The sequence below is a fragment of the Oncorhynchus masou genome, chromosome 28, assembly GCF_036934945.1.
Source record: "Oncorhynchus masou masou isolate Uvic2021 chromosome 28, UVic_Omas_1.1, whole genome shotgun sequence".
NCBI lineage: Eukaryota > Metazoa > Chordata > Actinopteri > Salmoniformes > Salmonidae > Oncorhynchus > Oncorhynchus masou.
The window spans coordinates 28,988,632-29,013,481 of record NC_088239.1 but is presented as its reverse complement, the minus strand read 5'-3'; the positions used below and the strand labels follow the sequence as shown (position 1 = coordinate 29,013,481).

The 24,850-nt window shown below is 43.2% G+C and overlaps 3 protein-coding genes across 4 annotated transcripts in view; 2 read left to right on the top strand and 1 right to left on the bottom strand.

Annotated features, from left to right (window-relative positions):
* The first annotated feature begins 901 nt into the window (after window positions 1–901).
* chmp4c (charged multivesicular body protein 4C) lies at window positions 902–4,665 on the top strand. The gene is made up of 5 exons (XM_064941842.1): window positions 902–1,285; window positions 1,637–1,814; window positions 2,049–2,157; window positions 2,355–2,487; window positions 2,586–4,665. The coding sequence occupies exons 1-5, from the start codon at window positions 1,048–1,050 to the stop codon at window positions 2,645–2,647; spliced, it is 720 nt and encodes a 239-aa protein (XP_064797914.1). The 5' UTR covers window positions 902–1,047; the 3' UTR covers window positions 2,648–4,665.
* A 224-nt stretch (window positions 4,666–4,889) lies between these two features.
* Window positions 4,890–9,420, top strand: LOC135517490 (GTPase IMAP family member 6). The gene is made up of 3 exons (XM_064941840.1): window positions 4,890–5,026; window positions 5,650–6,405; window positions 6,826–9,420. The coding sequence occupies exons 1-3, from the start codon at window positions 4,996–4,998 to the stop codon at window positions 6,837–6,839; spliced, it is 801 nt and encodes a 266-aa protein (XP_064797912.1). The 5' UTR covers window positions 4,890–4,995; the 3' UTR covers window positions 6,840–9,420.
* An 11,121-nt stretch (window positions 9,421–20,541) lies between these two features.
* Window positions 20,542–24,850, bottom strand: part of plxdc2b (plexin domain containing 2b) — a 178,482-nt gene continuing 174,173 nt past the window's right edge. For both annotated transcript variants that reach the window (XM_064941837.1, XM_064941839.1), the window contains exon 14: window positions 20,542–24,821. In XM_064941837.1, coding sequence (XP_064797909.1) covers window positions 24,702–24,821 — 120 coding nt within the window. In that variant the 3' untranslated portion in view covers window positions 20,542–24,701. The remainder of the gene's footprint in view (window positions 24,822–24,850) is intronic.

Below are 24,850 nucleotides of genomic sequence, written 5' to 3'. Positions count from 1 at the left end.
GCGCCAATCGGCTCTCGCTAGTTCGTGTTTGGTTCTGTCCAACTCAATTCAATTCAAGGACTTTATTGGCATGGGAAACATGTGTTAACATTGCCAAAGCAAGTAAGGTAGATAATATATAAAGTGAAATTAACAGTAGACATCACACATACAGAAGTTTCAAAACAATAAAGACATTACAAATGTCATATTATATATACAGTGTTTTTACAATGTACAAATGGTAAAGGACACAAGATAAAATAAATAAGCATAGATATGGGTTGTATTTACAATGGTGCGTGTTCTTCACTGGTTGCCCTTTTCTCGTGGCAACAGGTCACAAATCTTGCTGCTCTGATGGCACACTGTGGAATTTCACCCTGTAGATATGGGAGTTTTTCCAAATTGTATTTGTTTTCGAATTCTTTGTGGATCTGTGTAATCAACTCCTTTCTTGTTCTACCGACTATGACTATGCTCCCATTGGAAACAACCGGGATGTGGTCTATCTTATGTTACTTATAAAAATCTTTGCTCTGATCATGCAACGGAATCACGTGACTAAACATAAACCAATCTCTGTCCATGATAAATTGATACGTTGTACTAACTAGTAATGATACATTTATGAGTGATACATTGTAAAAAGGCCTACATTGTAGGTGAATTATTCCACTGTATATGTTTTGTTTTTTAAATGATTATTGTGTTGATTCTCTTGACATTAAATAATTAGATACATTTCCTTAAGCCTATCCTTTATATGCAATATTTTCTCATCGGGGCCTAGTTATTTATCTCTGTAAAATTCACGTTTTTTCATAATAGCTAGGGCCTAGGCCATTGTGTCATTCATTATAAAAGCCAATTGTTATTTTCCACGGCCAGCCACAGGTGTCACATTTCAAGAATCGTCATTCAGGTGTGTGGGACTGGCTAGATGTTTTTGAATTGAAGCCGTCGTACTTGAATTGCAACCTGCACCTGGCGCGACTTTCTCCAGAGAAGTTGCTCTAACGAACGACATTTGAAAAGTAACTTTAACTGAATACAAAAAAGGCCAAAATGAGCAAAATTTCTAAATTGTTCAAAGGAAGCTCAAGTTCGAGCTCTTCTAGCCACTATCCAAGCTCTTCGAAGTCGAGACATGGCCATCGGTCTCGGACAGGACCTACCCCGCAGGAGGCCATTCACAAACTTCGAGAAACAGAGGCGATGCTGGCGAAAAAACAGGACTTCTTGGAAAATAAAATTGAACAAGAAATTATGATAGCAAAGAAGAATGGCCTCAAGAATAAACGTGGTATGTATTGTGAAATTGTCACGTCTGCATGATTTTGTTGGTCCGTGTTAAATCACCTGAACCTAAATAATCTGTATCGAGAGGATCCCGTCTTTTCTGGTGAAGTATTTTGTTCATTGTCAATGCAGGGAACTCCTAGAAATAGACAATAGTTGTGTCAATGCTGCTTGCAGCCCAATCGTCTATCAGTTACTTTTCTTTAATGACTCTTATCTAGTTCATACTAATTTGTGTCCTTCTGTACCCCTTCTGCCATTGCTTTTTTTTCTTAACTACTAAAGATGCAAACGGTACTTCCATGTGCTATTTAATCACCATCGTAACCATATTTTTGTACCTCTGTACCACCAGCGGCCCTCCAGGCACTGAAGAGGAAGAAGCGCTTTGAGCAGCAGCTCACCCAGATTGACGGGACCCTCTCCACCATCGAGTTCCAGAGGGAGGCATTGGAGAATGCTAACACCAACACTGAGGTCCTGAAGACCATGGGCTATGCTGCCAAGGCCATCAAGGGGGTCCACCAGAACATGTGAGTTAACAAGGTTAATAACCATTAAACACCGGGTATGTGCCACAAATTGCACCCTATTCCCTATAGTGCACAACTTTGGTCCTTGGTAGCTATCAAACACTGTCCTTTCTCAATATTTACTTTATTGCCAGTTATATGCTCCTAATTCTATTTAAACTGGAGTTTAATGTTTTATCAGGCAAAAAAAGAGGATTTTGTCTAACTAGACCTACTACTATTTTTTTCTCCCAGGGATCTGGATAAAATTGACTCTCTAATGCAGGACATCACTGAGTCACAGGAAGTGGCCCAGGAGATCTGTGATGCTATCTCCCGACCTTTCGGAGATGCATTTGATGAGGTAACCTATTTACTGCTCACCATTTCTCAAAGAAAGACATCTTAATTAATTCATCCTCTTAGCCTATTCACGGTGACCAGTGGAGGATTAATTTATTTAGCTGCTTGATAGGCTACTTAGGTTTTGTTACTTCCTGATTGCCAAACATGTACAATACTGCATGCATCTCAATGGCTCCCATTCGGATTATCCTGCAGGATGAGCTGTTAGCGGAGCTGGCAGAGTTGGAGCTGGAGGAGAGCATGACGAACATGGGCAGAGGGCCCAGTGTGCCCACTGCCAAGCTGCCCACCTCCAAGCTGCCCTCAACTCGACCCAGCCAGCGCACTCGTAAGTACAGGACAAGGGTAGTTGAAGTGTATGCTAGTTTTTAAGACAGTCGGCGTTAAACTGACTCCGGGTAACAGTTTTGAACTCCTGTTTTACAGAGTCCAAGAAGAGGGCAGAGGATGATGACGACATGCAGATGCTGGCAGCCTGGGCAGTGTAACTAACACACACCAGACTCTAAATGTACAAATGTTCATTTTAATGTTTTTTTCTTATTATTCTAATAAGTTTCTTAGGGAAAAGCCAATGATCTCTATTTTGTTGGAGTGTTTTTATGTGTGTTGTACAATTATGGAAGTGAAGTATTGGAATGTGTGCTCTGGCTAGGTGATTTTATTACTGCTACATTACGCAATTTTCTGTCAATGAAGGATACAGTTGCTAGTGAAAGTCTACATACCTCTCTTTAAATTTAGCTGCCTTAAAATTTAAAGTGATAGCTTGCCTATTTTAAAACGGTGCCAGGGAAACTAAACCAAAGCATGGATTGCTGTCGTACTTTGTCCATAGACCGCTTACTGAGTAAGGAAACCAATAACATTTTCACATTTGTTGCACAAATCCCATTTAAGTCATGGTACTGATAATAAATATGTTCATATCTATACTGAACAAAAATTCAGACAATCCCGCAGGTGAAGAAGCCAGATGTGTGGTTGTGAGGCCAGTTGGACATACTGCCAAATTCTCTAAAATTATGTTGGAAGTGGCTTAGGGTAGAGAAATGAACATTCAATACTCTGGCAACAGCTCTGGTGGGGCTTTCCTGCAGTCAGCATGCCAATTGCACACTCCCTCAACTTGAGATGTTTGTTGCATTGTGTTGTGACAACTGCACATTTTAGTGGCTTTTTACTGTCCCCAGCACAAGGTGAACCAGTGTGATGATCATGCTGTTTAATCAGCTTCTTGATATGCCACACCTGTCAGGTGCATGGATTAGCTTTGCAAAGGAAAAATGCTCACTAACAAGGATGTGAACAAATTTGTGCACAATTTAGTTTTTTTTTGTGCATCTGGAACATTTCTGGGATCTTTTTATTTCAGCTCATGAAACATGGTGCCAACACTTTACATGATGCATTTTATATTATTGTTCAGTGTATAAGTGACTGAGATTCACAATCAATTGTAGATACTTTTGTATGTAAAAAATGCTAATATCGGTACTATGACTTGAATAGGTTTTGTGCCACAAATGCTAAAATGTTCGCCTTTGGTAACAGTGCCAAGGAAATAAAGCAAATGCAAGGATTGCTCTCATACCTGTTCCATAGACTGCTTAGCCTTACAGGGTAAGGAAACCAATGTGTCATTTGGGTGAACTATCGCTTTAAATCTAAAAAGGAAATCAACTGGATTTTTTTTTAAACAATCTACACAACCAACTCCACATTTTCAAAAGTGAAATGTCTTAATTGTTTCAGTATTGTGGTAGACGCATCATGTTATGCGAATGCTTGTTACCGGCAGCCTGGGAAGGTTGGCAAGATGAAAATAAATATGAAAGGAGATAAAAAGTTAGAGGAAACCCTGCCACGGGCTTCTGAATACCTAACCCTTTGGATCGTTTTATTTTTCAGCTGGAAAATTTCTCAAATGTTGATGCCAAAGACGGACTGTAATGGCCTTCCTATAGGCGTTAAGTGTTTCTGAATGGTCCAGTCTTAGACCTGAGTTAAATCTGCTTGAAAATCAGTCAAGGTTTGAATATTGCTCTCCATCAATGACTCCCAACCAAATTTACTGAGCCCAAATTTACTGAGCTTGAGTAATTTTGACAAAAACAATGGATGAATGTTGTCCTAAGATAAATTTCAGCTGTGAATCATTATACATAAGATTCTACACTTGTGTGAAGACATACACAATCAACACATTTTTTAAATTTCTATAATTGTGGAGTAGGTTGTGAACATCTACTTTTATCCTAATGTATTTAATTTGAAGGCAGCAAAACGTGTAGACTTTCAATAGGCACTGTACTGTATGTCCCTTATCAGTAGGCTGCTTCACTTTGTAAAAGGTGCTGGGTTTGAAAAACACAAGTGTTAGTGAATTAAAGAATATGAGTGAATCACTATGCTATGAATGTTACTTTTAGAGTTGGAGTTTTACAGAAATATAATTTTTGTAAATATGAAGGATGTTGAAGATTTTAACAAAATAAAATTACGTTTTTTGTTGAAATTTTCAGGAAGTTTTATTTTTTTACTGCAACTTGCTCCAGTAATGTGACCACTGTCCAATTAGAGTAATTTGGTAATGCAATAGTTGGTCAAAAACCTGTCAGGGCCCGCATAAGCCACAAACCTCCACTGTACTAAAAACTGTAATCGAGGAAGGCTGCACTGTCCGCAGGAGGTTCCAAGGGGGCACCATAACACAAGTTTCACGCACACACGTCCTGCTAAAATGTATAGTCCCGCGCCGTATGTCAACCAAGCAGGAAATCCTTCTCCAGCGGATTAATTGCGGAATACAATTATAGAATAACGAAGCACCGGCATGGAATCAGAGAAACAAGTTCAATCAACAGGTGGGTCTCAAAATATAAACGGTGTCTCAAGTCAATCGATACAACTAATCGAACAAAACCGATTAAAAGCCGGTTATCGATAGTTTACGGAATGCTAACAGCTATGTAGCTAGGTTAGCCAGTTTAACTCCGATCCGAATGTGACACGTTTAACTTTATAGTTTACTATTTTGGCTGATGACACAGAAAGACTCCGGTTTCAACTATAAATAACCACACAGGAGATGTACTGGCTGGATTTTTTTGTTGGCATGGACTAACGAATGAAAGTCAAAGTGATTACTAGCTGTCCGCCCTCCTCATAGACAATGCTCATGCGTAGGGTAGGCTATATGATTTGGTTCTACACTGGCTTTATATCATTTTCAATAAGGGATTTGAAGTTGATAAGTATTATGCACCGCTAACTAACTAAATAATCCATGGCCGCGGGAAGTAGGGGTGCCGAAGATGCTGCCGCACCCCCTGATAAATTAATTAATTCCACAAAATGAGTGAACTAATCTTAATTACTCCTGTATTAGCGGAGAAAAATACTCCTCGGGTGTGCGTTATAAATAAACTGCGGAAACAGTATTAGCTAAAAAGTCCTTGCTAATGACTTTTGATATGTGTACCCTCAGGAGAGGATGTGCCTGACCCAGAGGAGGAGGAGAAGAGGCTGGCGGCCGCAGCCCGGGAAGCCAACCGTTTATCTGAGCTGCGGCTGGTGCTGTTGGGCTGGAGGTGGCCTGGGAAGAGCCTCACAGGCAACACCATCCTGGGCCGCGAAGAGTTCCGCCTAGAACGGGCAGCCGAGTTCTGTGTCAAGCGTCAGACTGAGGTGGAGGGGCGCCAGGTGACAGTGATCGACACGCCGGGCTGGTTCTCAGCCCAGACAACGCCTCTCCTCTACCAGCAGGAGATGGTACGGGGCGCCTCTATGTGTGGTCCCCCTGGCCCCCACGCCTTCCTGCTTGTCATCCCCGTGGGCATGTTTACTGAGGTGGACCGGGGCCGCATCGAGGAGCACCTGGCCCTGTTTGGGGAGAGCGTGTGGAGGCATACTATCCTAGTGTTCACTTGGGCTGAGGTACTGAGGAACATGTCCATCGAGAGACACATCAAGCGGGAGGGGAAGGATCTGCAGTGGGTGTTGGAAAAGTGCAAGAGGAGATACTTTGTCATCAATAACTGCATATTTGGGGAGCACCCCCAACTGAGGCGGCTCATGGAGAAGATAGAGAAGGTGGTGGCGGAGGAGGGCATCTATAACCCAGAGGAGGTGGAGGAGAAGAAACATCTGGACCAAAACCAGAACCAGAACCGGGAGCTTGGGGCAAGGCCCAAAGTGAACTCTGCTGTAGGATTGGCCAAACTGGACGTGGACCCGCCCCACAGTGAGTGACAGCTTTACTGACAACTCAGACATAGTCTGGTACCAGGAAACAGCAGTCTCATAGGCTGAACCTCAGACCTGGTGAAATGTATAATCTTTGCTCTTCACTCCAAAACATGTGAACTTGCATTACAGTTGTATTATTCCACTTACGTTAACTGTATTTGAATTACTCATGTAGTAGTCATGTACCATGTAGTGTGGAATTAGTCTCCCTACCTCTCCCCTCAACCCTTTTTAACATTTCTTCCTTCATGGTTTTCTTTGCTTAACCATAACTATTCTCTCAATTCATTAGGATTGGGCAATATTCCTCTCCAGTAATATCAATACTGCTATTAACTAGCCTAGATATTTTCACATAGACTTGACAATGACGTTTCTTCCAATTATATTGCATCTGTTATGTGTCCATTTTCAGATTCGGTGGATTGACTGACTGACTAAAGGAGAGATGGTGAGCCACCACAGCACCGATTTTTAAGAGCTGCCGGATCTACATCCATACATCACCCTTAACCTCAAGGCCTGTATTCACACATTGTCTCAGTGTTGATCTAGAATCAGTTTGCCTTTTTAGATCATAATGAATGAGACCGGTGAGGGGCGACCTAATCCTAGATCAGCACTCGTACTCTGAGACAATTTCTGAATACAGACCCAGATTATTTTAGAGTTTTAAGATATATTTTTTAATTTATATCAGTGTGAGCGATACTATCTGTAACTGGATGTAGGCCAACATTATGCTGTTTGAGACTGTTCCCTCCCACCTATGACAGCTCTGATGAAATGTATCTATTTGGGGGTTAGATTTTTACTCATTTGGTTTGCACATGAAATTTAAAAAGAAATATGACCAAGAAAAAAATCCCAGACATTCATACAGGATGATGAAAGAAACGTTAAATGACTTCAGATGGCCAATGTGTACTGGTATTTTATTTTTTATTTTACCCTTATTTAACTAAACATGTCAGTTAAGAACAAATTCTTATTTTTAATGATGGCCTAGGAACAGTGGGTTAACTGCCTTGTTCAGGGGCGGAGCGACAGATTTTGTACTTGTCAACTCGGGGATTCGATCTTGCCACTAACAACTAGGCTACCTGCTACCTGCCTAGTGGTTAGAGCGTGGGCCTAGTATAGGCTACCTGCCCAGTGGTTAGAGCTAGGGTAGATGGAGGGCCTACCCTTTGCTCCATGAAGGGAGGATAATGGGAAAACTACAGTACGAGACAAGGGTCTCTGAGGCTGGGAAAGAGACAGGGAAGTCTCTATGATACTTCTTAACCAAGTATTTACAGTACATACTAGACAGCAGAGCTCTACAGAGCAACCATTTTACTCTCATATGCATCCAAAAATAGATGTGTTGATCAAGTATGAGCACATGTGCGACTTGTGATTTATTGCCCCAGAAAATAACTGCTGTAGACATTTTCAAAGTATTTGTTTGTGTGATTAGCTACCTTTTTATGAAACAAAACAAAGAACTATGAAATCCATATAGCTATCCCACCTCGAGCAGCAACAGTGCCTGGGTGGGCTGTGCGCACTGAGGGAAGTGCTGAACGATACATTTTTAAGAAGCGCACTGGCATAAAAGTTGGTCGAATTTTCCCGAAAGTCTACTAAAGTGGGACTTTGTCCTCGTGTTTCTTGGCAGTGTACGTCGTTTTGTTCACTCTCTAGTTTTTTTTATTTTTATGTTAAGAGTTTGCTCAACTGCTAGCGAAGAGACACGTCGGAAAATATCTCTCACAGACAGACATGTGAGTCGCCCTGTTACAACGGTGAAGGCCCTCCTGTTAAAGAGGCAGCTGAACATTTGTCTCGCCTAAGTGACTCAAATATTTCAGGTTAAATTGTAATTGGTTGAGCATGGAACACTCTTAAAACTCCTAAATTTTTCTATTTAGGAGCACATGTGCTCATTGTAAAACATGTTAGTGTAGAGCCCTGGACAGGTATTCTCTACAATTGCACTACTAGATTTGAAAATGTTTAATAATTGTCTGCGAAAATGTTATTCAGGGAAATTGTGTGTGGAAAAGTTACCCAGTTGTGACCAAACCTAAATTGGCATTTTAGACAATGTTTTATCAAGCACTTGAAGTGCAGGTACTGTTTTACTCTACTAGTAGAGAATCCAAATATCCATGTCTGGGTTTTGTTCATGGGTGTGAAATGTTACATAAATATACAAAATCCACATGTATCAAACCCAACCTTCTATGCAAGCGTATAGCTACTGAAATGTAATTTAAAATGCAATTGTGTAATGATAAATTAATGACACATTGCGTTTCATTTTTATACAGCATTTTGGCAGTTGTATGCTTCCATAACACTCTAAGTAGGTTCGCTTAATTACTTGATTGGTTAGAAATGAAACATGATGTAGAATTGCAACATGGCCCGTGTTGATAGCATTGCGATAGGGTTAACACTGTGTGTACAAGTATGTCTCTTATCATATCATTATTGTCATCATATTATAATTGTATATCATTATATACTGTAGGTCTTTTATTCTTAATTTCTTCATATTCTGACAACCAATACTAGCTACTGGTAGGTACTAGCACTAACTCACATCCAGTGGTTGGTGTAATACGTATTTCTTTCCATGTTGATAATATATACAAACCCTTTCACAATCTCTATACTGATGATACGCATTGATGTTACATATTATTCTGTTAGCTCCACTTACGGGAATGCACATGTGCTGTAAGGATTCTGAGTCGAGCAAAGTATCAGCACAGAAATATCTTTAAAAGTTCTGTTTCGAGTTCCCGCTGGTTGAATGATTTATCAGAGGGAGATGCGGTAGGTGTCACCTCTAGTCGGTGCAACTTGAGTAGTCTTTTCTTTCCCTTTATAATTGATGCTGTTTTGTTTGTGTGAGAAAACTATGATTTCTATATTTTGTCTATTGCTGTAGTAGACAATTCTATCTTTCCTAAAGTATTCACAAATAAAGTGTATGTTTTGCTGGAATGTATGTGAACCTGTGACCTCCAGTGTTTTTGTCAAGTCCTTACATACCTGAAGGCAAAATATCAATTGATCTTTCCTCAACTCCTTGTATGCTCTCATCTCCTGCTCAAAACCCATTGGAGAAGAAGCTCAGAGGGGAGGGACCATGGACCTTCTCCTCCAATATGGTTAAGAAGTGTTAGAGTTGCGTAAATTCGAATCTGGTATCAGGATAAATATAACAATGAGTCACCGATTCTATACTATGTATTTTTTATGAGCTAAGTAATAAATGGCAAGTGCAACTTTCGTATATACAGGCTCACTGTATTACCACACAGGGCAGAACAGGGAACTGATAGGATGTATGTAAACAGTTGTTCTTATACTGTGATGGACATAGTTCCAACCCGTCTGTTGGCCTATCACAGTAGAGGCTGGGCGTGGTTTAAACTTGCTCAGCCTATCGCAGGCGCTCAGGCAGGTCCCTGCCTCTTGGCGCTTCTTGGTGTCCTCCCTCGATGTATAGATTCTTACTGTTCTGGTATCGCAGCCTAGTTATAACAGTTGCTCAGTTCCTGCTATTGTGTTGTTCAGTATTTTTCTATCTCAGTTAAACCTCGTGATGACCACCCCTCCCTATGCCTGCTTAACCACAACTTTGTAAGATACAGCAAGTCACACCATATGCTCAATATTGTTCCATGCAAACACAAGGACAAAGCATCTGCTGGGCGGTTATCTACAGTTTTGCAACATGCAGGTCACACCATGTTACTCAGTTCTTGTCACACACACAAACAGGCAAGTAGATGTAGCAAGCAGTTGTTTAATCTCATGATGCTCAAATTCAGATACTTCACACAGCCAACATCAGATAATATTTAATCGTATATATATGGCAATGGCTATAATGTAAAATACAGAATCCCACAGAAGGCAAGGAGATTTGAGGAATCACAGAAAGACAAATTGAGACCGACACTTGCTGATGACGGCTGATTGAGTGTTGTTTCAAGATTGCTATATCCTGATCAATGTGTGGACTACCAAGTTCAAAGCCTGGTTTGGATTCAACATTTTACTAAGGATCTTTTTCCATGTATAGGTTGTCCCTTTTAAGTGGAGTCCTTGGTGTATCAGTCAATAGGGTGGGTGTCAGTGATTGAAGTCAATAATGATTAATTAGAGATACTATTAAAGCATTGGAACTGATGCGCATCAATAAATAACTGACAAAAGCACAGGAAAACGACTTATCTAACGGGCTGTAGTCCTTGGATCTCGATCATTGCGGGGAGAGGAAATTTGCGTGCTTCTGTTATGGGGAAAAGTCCACAAACAAACTGACATTGAATGTGGAGAATGATACATTTGCATACGTTGGCCATCAATTACCTTATTAATTTAACCAGTTGTAGGTAGGCTACTGTAGCCTACAATTTGACACAATAAATAGCCTATGTTGAAATGACAATATCACGGGAGTCAAACAATTTGTGTAGCCTACCTTTAGCTGGAAAACAAATTGAACATTACATTTACATTTAAGTCATTTAGCAGACGCTCTTAAAGCCTATAACTTTAGTTTATTGTTGTTGTCACGTCTAATCAAGGTGGGTGGAATCAGGCGCAGAGAGCAGATAGCGATATAAAGTTTAATTCTCCGGTGAACAAAATAAACAGGGTCAACGCAAAATACACACAGGGTGAAATTATCCAACACAGGATAACAGACTAACCGGAGAATAAGAAACACAAATAACACCGACAGACAAAAATGAATGACAAAATAAACAATCCCGCACAAAACAAGGGCGGGACAACCTACATTATATACAGACACTAATAAACAACACACAGGTGAAACCAATAAGACAAAACCAACAGATACACGAAAAAGGGATCGGTAGTGGCTAGTAGGACGGTGACGACGACCGCCGAGCACCGCCTGAACGGGCAGGAGAGCCAACCTCGGCGGAAGTCGTGACAGTACCCCCCCCCACCGACGCGCGGCTCCCGCAGCGCGTTGCCACCGTCCTCGAGGACGACCCGGAGGACGAGGTGCTGGGCGATCCGGGTGGAGGCGGTGGAATTCTATCAGGAGGGAAGGGTCCAAAATGTCCCTCACCGGAACCCAGCATCTCTCCTCCGGGCCGTACCCCTCCCAGTCCACGAGGTACTGTAGGCCCCCCAACCGGCGTCTCAAATCCAGAATGCCTCGAACTGTATACGCCGGGGGCCCATCGATGTCCAGAGGGGGCGGAGGGACCTCAGGCACCTCACCTTCTTGCAGGGGACCAGCCACCACCGGCCTGAGGAGAGACACATGAAACGAGGGGTTAATACGGTAATACCTAGGAAGTTGTAACCTATAACACACCTCGTTTATTCTCCTCAGGACTTTGAACGGCCCCACACACTGCGGCCCCAGCTTCCGACAGGGCAGGCGGAGAGACAGGTTTCGGGTCGAGAGCCAGACCCTGTCCCCCGGTGCAAACACGGGGGTCTCACTGCGGTGCTGGTCAGCGCTCCTCTTCTGCCGTTCTCCCGCTAACCGTAATGAGTCCTGAACGGCTTTCCAGGTGTCCTTGGAGCGCTGTACCCATTCCTCCACCGCAGGAGCCTCGGTCTGACTCTGATGCCATGGGGCCAGGACCGGCTGGTAACCTAACACACACTCAAAAGGAGACAAGTTAGTGGAGGAGTGGCGTAAGGAGTTCTGGGCTAGTTCGGCCCATGGAACATACCTTGCCCACTCACCAGGCCGGTCCCAACAATAGGACCGCAGAAACCTGCCCACATCCTGGTTAACGCGCTCCACCTGCCCATTACTCTCGGGGTGAAAACCTGAGGTTAAGCTAACCGAGACCCCCAGTCTCTCCATAAACGCCCTCCACACTCTGGACGTGAATTGGGGACCCCGATCAGAGACGATGTCCTCAGGCACCCCATAGTGCCGGAAGACATGGGTAAACAAAGCCTCAGCAGTCTGCAGGGCCGTAGGAAGACCGGGCAACGGAATGAGACGACAGGACTTAGAAAACCGATCCACAACGACCAGGATCGTAGTACTTCCCTAGGACGGGGGAAGGTCGGTAAGAAAATCCACCGATAAATGTGGCCACGGCCGTTGTGGAACGGGGAGGGGTTGTAATTTCCCTCTAGGTAGGTACCGAGGAGCCTTGCTCTGAGCACACACTGAGCAGGAGGAGACATAAAATCTCACGTCTTTAGCCAGTGTGGGCCACCAGTATCTCCCTCTCAGACTCTGCACTGTCCTCTTGATACCAGGATGACCCGAGGAGGGAAGAGTATGAGCCCACCTAATCAGCTTGTCCCGGACCACCCTCGGCACGTACTTGGTCCCTACTGGACAGTTAGATGGAGCCGGCTCTGACCGTGAGGCCCTCTCTATCTCAGCGTCCACCTCCCATACCACCGGTGCCACGAGACATGACGGTGGAATGATGGGAGTTGGCTCTACTGACCGTTCCTCGATATCATAGAGGCGAGACAGTGCGTCAGCTTTGGTGTTTTGGGAACCTGGCCGATATGTGAGGGTAAACTGGAACCTAGTAAAAAACATGGCCCATCTAGCTTGACGTGGATTTAGTCTCTTAGCTGCCCGGATGTACTCGAGATTACGATGGTCAGTCCAGATGAGAAAAGGGTCTCCACACCTTCAGAGCCTTGACTACAGCTAACAACTCCCGGTCCCACACATCATAGTTTCGCTCGGCTGGGCTGAGCTTGCTCGAAAAGAAAGCACACGGGCGGAGTTTGGATGGCACGCCCGAGCGTTGGGACAGCACGGCTCCAACCCCAGCCTCGGACGCATCCACCTCCACTATGAACGCTAAAGAGGGGTCCGGATGCGCCAACACGGGCGCATTGGTGAACAGCTCCTTCAGACGACTGAAAGCTCTGCCCGCCTCTGCTGACCAGCGCAAGCGCACCGGTCCTCCCTTCAGCAGTGAGGTGATGGGAGCAGCCACCTGACCAAAACCCCCGATAAACCTCCTGTAGTAATTGGCAAACCCTAAAAACCGCTGCACTTCTTTCACCGTGGTCGGAGTCGGCCAATTACGCACGGCTGTAACGCGATCATCCTCCATCACCACCCCAGGGTTGGAAATACGATACCCCAGGAAGGAAACGGACTGTTTGAAAAACTCACATCGCCCAAGTACCTTACGCACCAGAGACACATGCTCCGCGCGTGTGGCAGAATAGATCAAGATGTCATCAATGTACACTACCACTCCCTGCCCGAGCAGGTCTCGAAGAATCTCATCTACGAAGGATTGGAAAACGGTTGGAGCATTCTTCAACCCGTATGGCATGACGCAGTACTCATAATGACCAGAAGTAGTACTAAATGCGGTTTTCCACTCATCTCCTCCCCGGATACGTACCAGATTATACGCGCTCCTCATGTCCAGTTTTGTGAAGAATCGCGCCCCGTGAAATGATTCCATTGCCGTAGCGATGAGAGGTAGTGGGTAACTAAACCCCACTGTGATGGAATTTAGACCTCTATAATCAATACACGGACGCAGACCTCCATCCTTCTTCACAAAAAAAGAAGCTTGAGGAGACGGGTGATATGGAGGGTTGAATGTACCCCTGTCCCAGCGATTCGGAAATATATGTTTCCATCGCAACTGTCTCCTCCTGGGACAATGGATACACGTGACTCCTAGGAAGTGCAGCGTTTCCCAGAAGGTTTATCGCGCAGTCCTCTCGATGATGAGGTGGTAATTGGGTCGCCTTCCCTTTACTGAAGGCGATAGCCAAATCGGCATATTCAGAATGAATGTGCACGGTGGAAACTTGGTCTGGACTCTCCACCGTAGTCGCACCAACGGCAACTCCTATACACCTACCTGAACACTCCTCTGACCACCCCTTAAGAGCCCCCTGTCGCCAGAAAATCACCGGGTTGTGTTGAGCTAACCAGGGAACCCCCAACACCACTGGAAATGCAGGTGAATCTATAAGGAACAGGCTAATCTGCTCCTTATGATCACCCTGCGTTACCATGTCCAGCGGTACCGTAGCCTCCCTAATTACTCCTGACCCTAATGGTCAGCTATCTACGGAGTGCACGGGGAAAGGTCGATCTAACGACACCAGGGGAATCCCTAGCCTTATTAACGCAAGCCCACGATCCATAAAATTCCCAGCTGCGCCAGAATCGACTAGCGCCTTATGCTGTAGAGAGGGGGAAAACCCAGGGAAAGAAATCAATACAAACACATGACCGACAGGAAGCTCTGAATGAGTTTGGTGCTTACTCACCTGGGGTGATCGAGCAGTGTTCCGCCTGTCCTCCCGACTCCTAGACGAGTTCCTCCAGCACCGGTCGGACGTGTGCCCTCGTCGACCACAACTGGTGCAGGAGGACACTCCTCTTCCGGTCCCCCTTGAAGCCGTACCTCCTAATTCCATAGGGATAGGAACAGGGGGGCTGGGGATTGAAAATGACAGGACCTGATCCGAACGCCCGCGAGCAGCCAGCAGGTTGTCGAGACGGATAGCCAGATCGATAAGTCCATCCAGTGTGAATGTGGTGTCCCGACATGCCAGCTCCCTGCGGACGTCCTCCCTGAGACTACATCTAAAATGATCAATCAAGGCCCTGTCGTTCCATCCTGCTCCTGCTGCCAAAGTCCTAAACTAGCTAGCTAGCTAGTCAAGCAGTCATCATCATGAATCACATTGACCATCTACCGGCAAATCCTTTGCAAACCTTGTCATATGAAGACAAAGCATAGATTAAACATATCAGTGCTCATCAGCCATTGGACATAAACGATACACAACAAGTAAGAAATTGCAAATGCAACAATGAGTGGTTTGGAAGGAATCAGTATTTTGCTTCCTTGCCTGCTATTCGTTGGAGAGGATGTGTGGTCCAAGTCTGGGTTTAAGGATTTAAAGCATCTGTCTGAAAGGGTCTCTTTTCCAAGCTTAAAAGGATAAACATTCACACGCAACACCATGGGCCAGAAAAGGTTGGATACATTGGCCATGCTTTCAATCCAGCATGACTTCAGAACTCGGAACTGGGAAATCTCCGACTTCGGTGCGTTCGAGACAACTGGGGAAAAACGAGCTCCGGCTGGGAAAATATACAAAACAAAAATATAAACACAACATGCAACACTTTCAAAGATTTTGCTGATTTACAGTTCAAATAAGGAAATCAGTGAATTGAAATAAATTCATTAGGCTCTAATCTATGGATTTCACATGACTGTGCAGGGGTGCAGCCATGGATGGGTCTGGGAGGGCATAGGCCCACCCACCTGGCAGCCAGACGCAGAACGAGTTTTTCCCCACAAAAGGGCTTTATTACAGACAGATATCAGATGATGCCGCAGTTAAAGAAGCCTGATGTAGAGATCCTGGGTTGGTGTGGTTACACGTGGTCTGCAGTTGTGAGGCCGGTTGGACATACTACCAAATTCTCAAAAATGAAGTTGGAGGCGGCTTATGGTAGAAAAATGAACATTAAGCTTTGGTGGACATTCCTGCAGTCAGCATGCCAATTGCATGCTCCATCACAACTTGAGACATCTGTGGCATTGTGTTGTGTGACAAAAGTGCACATTTTAGAGTGGCCTTTTTATTGCCCCCAGCACAAGGTCCACCTGTGTAATGTTCATGCTGTTTCATCAGTTTATTGATATGCCACACCTGTCAGGTGGATTAATTATCTTGGCAAAGAAGAAATGCTCACTAACAGGGATGTAAACAAATTAGTGAAAAACATTTGAGCTTTTTGTGCATATGGAAATATTTGGGATCTTTTATTTCAGTTCATTAAAAATGGGACCAACACTACATGTTGTGTTTATATTTTTGTTCAGTATATTTTCCTTACTTTCTGACCACATAGGTCTACTAAAATACTTCAAATGGTAAGTTGCGTCTCTCTCTCTCTCTATGCACGTTTTACTGAGTTACAGAAATCCACGAGTCAGTAGAAACCATATTTATTTAAGCAAGTCAGCCATATCAGCTATGGTTTTTCAAAAGGCAGCAAATGAGGCTGAATAAACTTTTTCACTGCCAGATGAGGCTCTGCTGAGGTGTAGCGGTTGTAAGGATTCACTCCATGGTGCTGAAATGAAACCTTTTAAAAATATATTTTTAATTTAACCTTTAGTTAACTAGGCAAGTCAGTGAAGAACAAATTCTTATATACCCCGGCCAAACCCTGACGACGATGGGCCAATTGTGCACCACCCTATGGGACTCCTAAACACGGCCGGATGTGATTCAGTATGGATTCGAACCAGGGACTGTAGTGACACCTCTTTGTGGGCACTGTTTGTCACCGTTATAGTGCAACTCGGAATATGACTTGAATCTCAAGAGAAGAAAGGTTTCAAAACTGTCCTGAACATATAGACCTAGACAATATCCAAAACAACTAACAATGACTTTTTATTGCAAAGTCATGTCTCTCTAATCAATTCCAAAACTAAACTCACCAATCTGGGAAGTACAATCTTTAAAGTATTCAATAATCTATCTGTGTATTTTGGATGGAATCAAGGCATTAGAATGTACCAGAGGCCACCAAAATAGCTTGTTTTGCAAAAAAAAATATGTGGGGGGAAATCACCCCCAGGCCCACCCAGCCCAGACTCACTGGCTTGCTACTTTTTCTACTAAATGTACTTAAGGAAAACACCGCCACCAGCGAAAACACAACGAAAGCCTGATCGCCAGCAAAAACACAATGAAGGCTGGACTACCAATGAAAACAACAAAGGCTGTTCACCAGTGAAAACACATTGAACACAATGAAGTCTGGTCTGGTCAGACCAGCTTGACCAGCATCCGACCAGCTTGCAATTTATGCTGGTCTATAGTGTTTTTTTTCTCAACATGGAAGACTATCATGTGAACTCAATTGCATCCTATTCCAAATGGACCTGTACTCTATGAAAAGGTTGCACCACTAGATGGCAATAAGACATCATGTTGGTACTTATAAAACCCAGCATTCAGTTGACAAAACCTACAAAAATAATGCTATGGTATTAATATTAGATGGGTGTTTGCCAGGGTTTTACCATATTATAATGCTCATGGACATGTTGTTTAATATACTATAACAATACTATAATATATGTATAATTACGCAATAAGGCCCGAGGAGGTGTGGTATATGGCCAATATACCACGGCTAATGGCTGTTCTTATGCACGACGAGTGCCTGGATACAGCCCTTAGTCGTGGTATATTGGCCATATACCACAACCCCCCCGAGATGCCTTATTGATATTATAAACAGGTTACCAACGTAATTAGAGTAATACAAATATGTTTTGTCATATTCGTGGTATACAGTCTGATATACCACCGCTGTCAGCCAATGAGAATTCAGAGCTCGAACCACCCAGTTTATAATAAATTATAGTACATTGTTGGACTGCCCTCTGACACCACTACAAACCACTGACAGTGTAGAGGAATCCTCTTGACAGTCGGCAGTGCACCTCTCCATTCCCTACATGCCCTCTTCACCCCTGTCCTCACCTCAAGTGGCCCACCTGATGTGGGGTATAGAGTAATGTAGAAATGTTGTTGGTGCTTCAGATGGAGTCCCTGGAGCTTTCTTCTGCATGTCTCTGTACCTTTTTGCAGTGTTACTCTTGTTTTAGTGTTTTCCCCCAGTGGTAGTGTTTGGCGAAGCAGACTCTGGTGACAGTCCGTATATATGATGAGTGTTCCTTAAAGGGGGCTTTTTCTGGATTGGTGACTTTTTCTTTACAATGGCTATTCTATTCTGTTTTCTACAGGGATGGTTTAAAAGGCTTCCATCTGGCTGTTATTTATTTACCACATCACGGTTTATCAGGAAGAATGGAGATGACAATTTGTGTGTGTGTGTGTGTGTGTGTGTGTGTGTGTGTGTGTGTGTGTGTGTGTGTGTGTGTGTGTGTGTGTGTGTGTGTGTGTGTGTGTGTGTGTGTGTGTGTGTGTGTGTGTGTGTATGCACCCACATGTTGGTGTGTGTGATTGGGGACCCCCCACCCCCATGCACAGAAAGCTCCTGGTCCTTGCTTTGGATCCCCCCTAACACACTCCACTGGTCCATCGCTGTAGTGCTGATCCCTAAAAAAACACACAAACGTTTCACTTCAACAAGTCTAGCAGCAGTGACTTCCCCAGCCAGCCAAAGAGCCCCTCAAATCTCAACATCTGCTCCATGAAACCTGCTTTCAATACATCCCCAAACACACCTGTTTACTCACACACACACACACACACACACACACACACACACACACACACACACACACACACACACACACACACACACACACACACACACACACACACACACACACACACACACACACACACACACACACACTTGTTTACAAAGTCAGAATCCCAGCCTCGGTGAGACACATCCAGGCAGACACTCATGCTGCTGCTCCGTGTGAAGCCCAGCTGTCAGACGCAGAGCTGCCGAGCTCATCTGAAACTTGAATGAAATCTGCCTGCGTTGGAGGTACATTTTGTTTTTAAATAAGCCGACAGGCTTCTGTTGTGTAAAGACTGTAGACAGTTCTGCTGCCTTCACGTGTTGTTTGAGGGGAAGAGAGTCATCCATTTGCATTTGTGTATCAGCTTCAAAAAGGCATTATCCCCCGGCTTCTGTCTAATTGCAATCATCTGTATATGCAAACAAAACTGAGCACAGCCACTAAACAGCCTCTCAAGAGATGGAAAACTTTAAATGGATTTTGGATTATACCAACTGAAGTTTTTGGTGTCATATTTAAATGAAACATATCTGTTTGGGGGTCTAGTAGCTTGGGGGTACAGAATACTAAGGTTTAATACAATCATCCTATGTCTGTCTCTCGCCTCACTCTGTGTGCGCTATTCATTTATTTATCCACAACAGCAGGGATTACAAGATTCAACATTGAATTTGGGTTGGATAGGAGTTTTGCAGCTGCTAGAGGGGTTTTTGAAACTCAATGATTTATACCACGCTTGGCATTTGAAAGAGATACCGCCACAATATTTCCTCTTAACCCTCATCGAAAACTCAATTTCAGGAGAGATTGTGGCCACTGCTTTGGCTGAATTGCTTTGAGAAACACATTGACGTAGAGGCTAAACCCAGCAGACGACCCTACTTTACCCAAACATCCTTTCCTCTTTTTTTTAATCAAGCCTTGAAAAATACTGGCTACCCTAGCACTCCACTGAGGAAAACACTCTTCTTGCTGTTTCCTCCTCAGCGATGGAGAGCTATCAGCAGCACTCACACATACACACACAGTGGTGGAAAAAGTACCCAATTCTCATACTTGAGTAAAAGTAAAAGATACCTTAATAGAAAAAGACTCAAGTAAAAGTTTAAGTCACCCAGTAAAATAACTACTTGAGTAAAAGTCAAAAGTATTTGATTTTATATATACTTAAGTATCAAAAGTAAAAAGTATAAATCATTTCAAATGACTTATATTAAGCAAACCAGACGGCACAATTGTCTTTCATTTTTAATGTATCGATAAGCAGGAGCACACTCCAACACTCAGACATCATTTACAAACGAAGCATTTTTCTTCCGTGAGTCCGCCAGATCAGAGGCAGAAGGAATGACCATATGTTGTCTTGATAAGTGCGTAAATTGGACCATTTTCCTGTCCTGTTAAGCATTCAAAATTTAACGAGTCATTTTGGGTGTCAGGGAAAGTGTATGGCGCAAAAAAAGTACATTCTTTTCTTTAGGAACGAAGAAAAGTAAAAGTTGGCAAAAATAGAAATTGTAAAGTACAGATACCACCCAAAACGACTTAAGTAGTACTTCAAAGTATTTTTACTTATTAGGTACTTTACACCACTGCTCACACAGCAGGATGGACCAACAGCCTTCAAAGGAAACCACGAGGGACTCTGCTGGAGGGAAGGGAAACACAGAACTCACCGGGGGGAGGATAAGAGACTGACCGAGAGGGGCAGCACAGCACAGAACCAGGGCTGTCTCTTTTGTGTTGCTACTTAGGTATTAATGATGACTTATACTTGTAGTGTACAATTCCCCAATGTCACAACAGTAACTACTAAGTCAGACATTTGAGGTGAACAGAAAAGTGGAAAACAAGACTTAAACAACATTGTTTATTTCAAATGTAATCAAAAATGACAGTAGTTACAGAAATTACAGACAGCTAGGGTACTGTGTGATTTTTGAGTCTCTCGTTGTCATGTCCTAAAGAGTTTTGTAATGAGATCGGAAAACAAAACATAGGGTCACAGCTTCCTCCGTCCTCCATTTTGAGTTCAGGCAATCACCGTGGAACAAGACTTGTACCTGTATGAGCTACATTGTTCGTTTTAAGTCATTTGCCTGTAGAAAAAGCAACAGCACTCTGCAGTATTCTAATCTCAACAACAGCACAACGGCTGCGTTTAGACAGGCAGCCCAATTCTTATATTTTTTTTCACTAATTGGTCTTTTGACAAAGATCTGATGTGAGAAGATCTGATGTGATTGGTCAAAAGACCAATTAGTGGAAAAAATATCAGAATTGGTCTGTCTGTCTAAACGCAGCAAATGTTGCTTTCTTATTCTAAAAAAGCATGTTAAGAGAATATTGGTTGAAAGCAATCAGGCCATTCAGTGATTACTGGAGTAACTTGAATATGCTTTCTTCTCCCAAACAACTAGTTTGAAAGTGTTGCAATCACTGTCTAACGCAGACTGAACACTTAGGCCTACTGAATGCCCCCAACTTCATCCTCCAAGTTTGTTTACAAAACTCAAACCCCTCTATCAGCTCTATCCTCGGTCCACTTTGCCTGCGTCCCAAATGGCAACCTATTCCCTTATAGTACACTGCTTTTCACTAGAGCCCTATGGGCCCCGGTCCAAAGTAGTGCACTAAATAGGGGATAGAATGCCATTTGGGACACAAATTTGAGTGGTTATAAAAACATTTGCAGTTTTAGATGGCAGCAGAACAAGCAGATGTCCCAGAGAGCTCAAACAACACAGCATTTCTCCACAAGGGAAGACTGAGCAAATCTCAAAGCAGTGTCTGCATCCCAAATGGCACCCTATTCCCTGTCTAGTGCACTTTGTAGGGAATAGGGAAGCATTTGTGACTACGGTATTTGGCTGTAGGCATGGAAAATCTGTGAGGGTAGTCACGTGTGCCCCCCCCCTCACCCCCGCAGCCCATCGACTCTTTAACACTGTTTTGGAAAATAAGCGTAATGTTCAGTAGATGGTTGCTGTGCTCAGTAACTCCACCTCTGTAGATGGACCTGTTATGAATGGAGTTGTGTTGAGTTCTGGCGCAGCTGATGAATCATTCATCCTATACGAGCATGTGCGTGTGTGTGTGTGTGTGCCTATGTCTCTGCGTGTGTTTTGAGTTGAATGTAGGCCTGTGGCGGTGTGCTCAAAGTGGTGAGTGCAATATGAAAATAGTGGTTTGATTCAACGTCAAGGGGCGAGATAGATTTGGACTTGGTGGGGGATGAAGTGAGAGATTGTGAACATGGGACACAAGGCAGAAGAGGTCTCCTTGGTAGAGAACGTCGTAGTATGTTGACAAAATAAACATTGGGATGGGTCTTTGGTCTCAGTGCAATGGGGGATTAATTAATCATCAATGATGTAACCCTAAATAATTCCCAATCATTATCACTACATTTTTGAAAATAAAAAAATACATAACGAAGTTTGATGAATGTTATATTGCACATTTGAGATATATATATTTTGTATAATCTATTTATTTGTAATTCTAAATAGTACCGTGTGTATGTACCATTGTAACCCAAGGCATATTTCCCAGCTCAATCTACAATTGATGGTGAAATACATTTCATTGTATTTGTTCGGTCAGTCTTGGTACAGTATACAAATCATAAGTATGAAGAAACAAAAATCATAATTTTGTTTGATTTGATCAATGTATGAAAGCCTTGTCCGTTATATCGACCAGCAACAGCAGTTATGCAATGATTGATACATTAATTCACATTTGAAAAAAATATATTTAAAAAATTGAGAAGGCCACTCAAAATGAAAAACAAAATAGTAATATAATATATCATATGTATGCTTTTTCATTAATTACCCGAATCTGCAAATGTTTTGAGAGTCAATCTACAAAGGTATAGGCCCGTGTATATACATTGCTATGCTAAGGTTAAATGGCATGTACTAGTCATCTATTCATATTGACTTGGAACAGTATGGAGGTTAGAGATCTCCAAAAAAAATGTATTTTTGACTCTAACATTACGTTCGTTTAACGTTTCGGCAGATATCTCACTCCATATAACACGAATCCTCCAGTCCTGTACAATTTAGATTCTTCTTCAGGTTGAAACAGCAGCAGGTCAAACTGCTATTGAAAACCACACTGTATACCACAATTCAAAACCCAGGCAAACTCATGCCAGGTACGTTTTATAATGTATCGCCAAAGCGTCTCATAACATCTTGTTAATGTACCTCAGGTCAACCAATCAGCATCAATTACACAGAACCAGCTCAAACTGACCCACCTTCAAGCAGGTGGATATCTCATCACACAAACACAACACGCACACAAACACTCACTCACTCACATATAGACCATGCATACACACAACCACACACAGTCACAAGCGCCTGTCTTGCAATTTTGCATTAGTACCACATGTCAAATGAACTAAAGATATATGTGCATGGAAAAACCTTTTGTGCAAAAAATGTTTGAGCAGACTCCAGTCAAGGAAATAATGGCACGGCAGTACTGAAATCACTGTAAAAGAATAACAACAACATATGTTAATAAGGGAGCAATCAAACCAATGAGAAGAGAAGAGTGTGCCCATCACCCCATCATGGAAAACAGAGGTTTTCTCAGTATGCAAAAACCACGCAATCTTTGACAAAATGAAAAATAAAAGAGATGCCAGAGCTGAACAAAAGAGACAGAACTGAACATTTCCAGACTTGCAGACTGCTACTCCTTAGTGGGATGAGTGGCAGTAGCAAGAGCATATCACACTATTGAACCACACTATGGAGTAAGCTATGGTAAAGAAGCCTTATTGTGGTAGTGGGAAGCAAGACAAAACCCCCACGCGGATTATGAGAAAACCCAAGTAAAAAAAAGCAACAGAAACAAAATACGAAAAAAGTACATTTGCAAAATACCAAAAGCATGTAAAGTCTATATAACCTCACCAACATTTAAAGTCGAGATCTCTGTTCACATACTCAGTATTGTTTCCGAAAAATATATTGTATAATTCCACCTACTCCCCCAATGCATCACAGTTACTCTGTACAACCCACTCAATAGCCTAGTTTACACCTTGTGCTAACATGTGAGTTTCGTGATCTGATCAATATGATCCAATCACTATCCGATCAAGGTTTTTTTGCCTCCACACATAGTATTAAAATGTGTCTCTTATCTGTCCACTGTGACCGCATTGTGACCAGATTAGCTCATGCCTCCCTGTATGCAAATTATTAGACAGATATTCTTTAAAATAATATGGATGATTTGTTTTAAGACAGTTACTGAAGTCAATTTTGATACCTGTCAATTATTTTAAAGGCCGGTATTATGATGATTTAAATGGTTTGACCATCCACATCTGTTTACACTTAATTGATATCCAGACACAATGCGTGCCTGACTACCTCCGGAGGTGGTCAGGAAGATTTGATCACAATCAGATCACAATGTGTCTTTTAATCATCGACACATGTCTTAAAATGTTGGCACGATCAAAATGTGGACAAGATCAGGACAAAGGACGCATGTTAGCACCAGGTACAAACGTGGCTACTTTCCCTCAGTCCCCAACAAGTCAGTCAGTCAGTCACTTCAACCAGCACGAGTGTGAGACTTTGAGGACTTGGACGAAGCACAGTCCCTCTGGCAGTGACCCTCCCTAAGCTCTCAGATCAGCTCTCTGTTGGACAAGCTTGGGTTGAAGGTGGTAGTCCACCATGGTAGTCCACCAAACACAAGGCCCACTCTTCAACAACCAGCAGGAGTGTGGGTTTTTCAAATTAACACCTCCACAATTTTCTAATTTAAGTTTACAATCTTGACAGTGAGTGTTTTAATCAACAAAACAAGAGACCAGCGTCAATCAGTTGCCATGGGTTTGGCAGATTCGGAAGGCCTGTTTCTGGGGCAATACTGGTGTGTCAGTCCCTGTGGAGTGGGCGCAAGGGGGGCAATACGGGAGGGGGGAGAGCGGCACGGCGGGGTGTGTGTGTGTGTGTGGTGGGGGGGATGCCCTTTAGCACTGCTCAGACTCGATGAAGCCCTCTTTCTCCTGGCCCACGGGTTCCACCTCCGCATAGGCCGGGTGACCAGACCCTCGGCGGAACTTCATGGCCGGCCATCTGCTGGGACGTCTCTGGAGAAGGGGAAAGGGGTCACAGGTTA

What these genes read in the sequence shown, in the direction of transcription:
- LOC135517490 (XM_064941840.1), top strand. Translation starts at nt 4,996, where the DNA reads ATGGAATCAGAGAAACAAGTTCAATCAACAG. An exon ending in GAAACAAGTTCAATCAACAG is followed by an intron (nt 5,027 to 5,649) that starts GTGGGTCTCAAA and finishes GTGTACCCTCAG; the next exon opens with GAGAGGATGTGCCTGACCCA.
- chmp4c (XM_064941842.1), top strand. Translation starts at nt 1,048, where the DNA reads ATGAGCAAAATTTCTAAATTGTTCAAAGGAAGCTCAAGTTCGAGCTCT. An exon ending in AAGGGGGTCCACCAGAACAT is followed by an intron (nt 1,815 to 2,048) that starts GTGAGTTAACAA and finishes TTTTTCTCCCAG; the next exon opens with GGATCTGGATAAAATTGACT. An exon ending in TCGGAGATGCATTTGATGAG is followed by an intron (nt 2,158 to 2,354) that starts GTAACCTATTTA and finishes ATTATCCTGCAG; the next exon opens with GATGAGCTGTTAGCGGAGCT.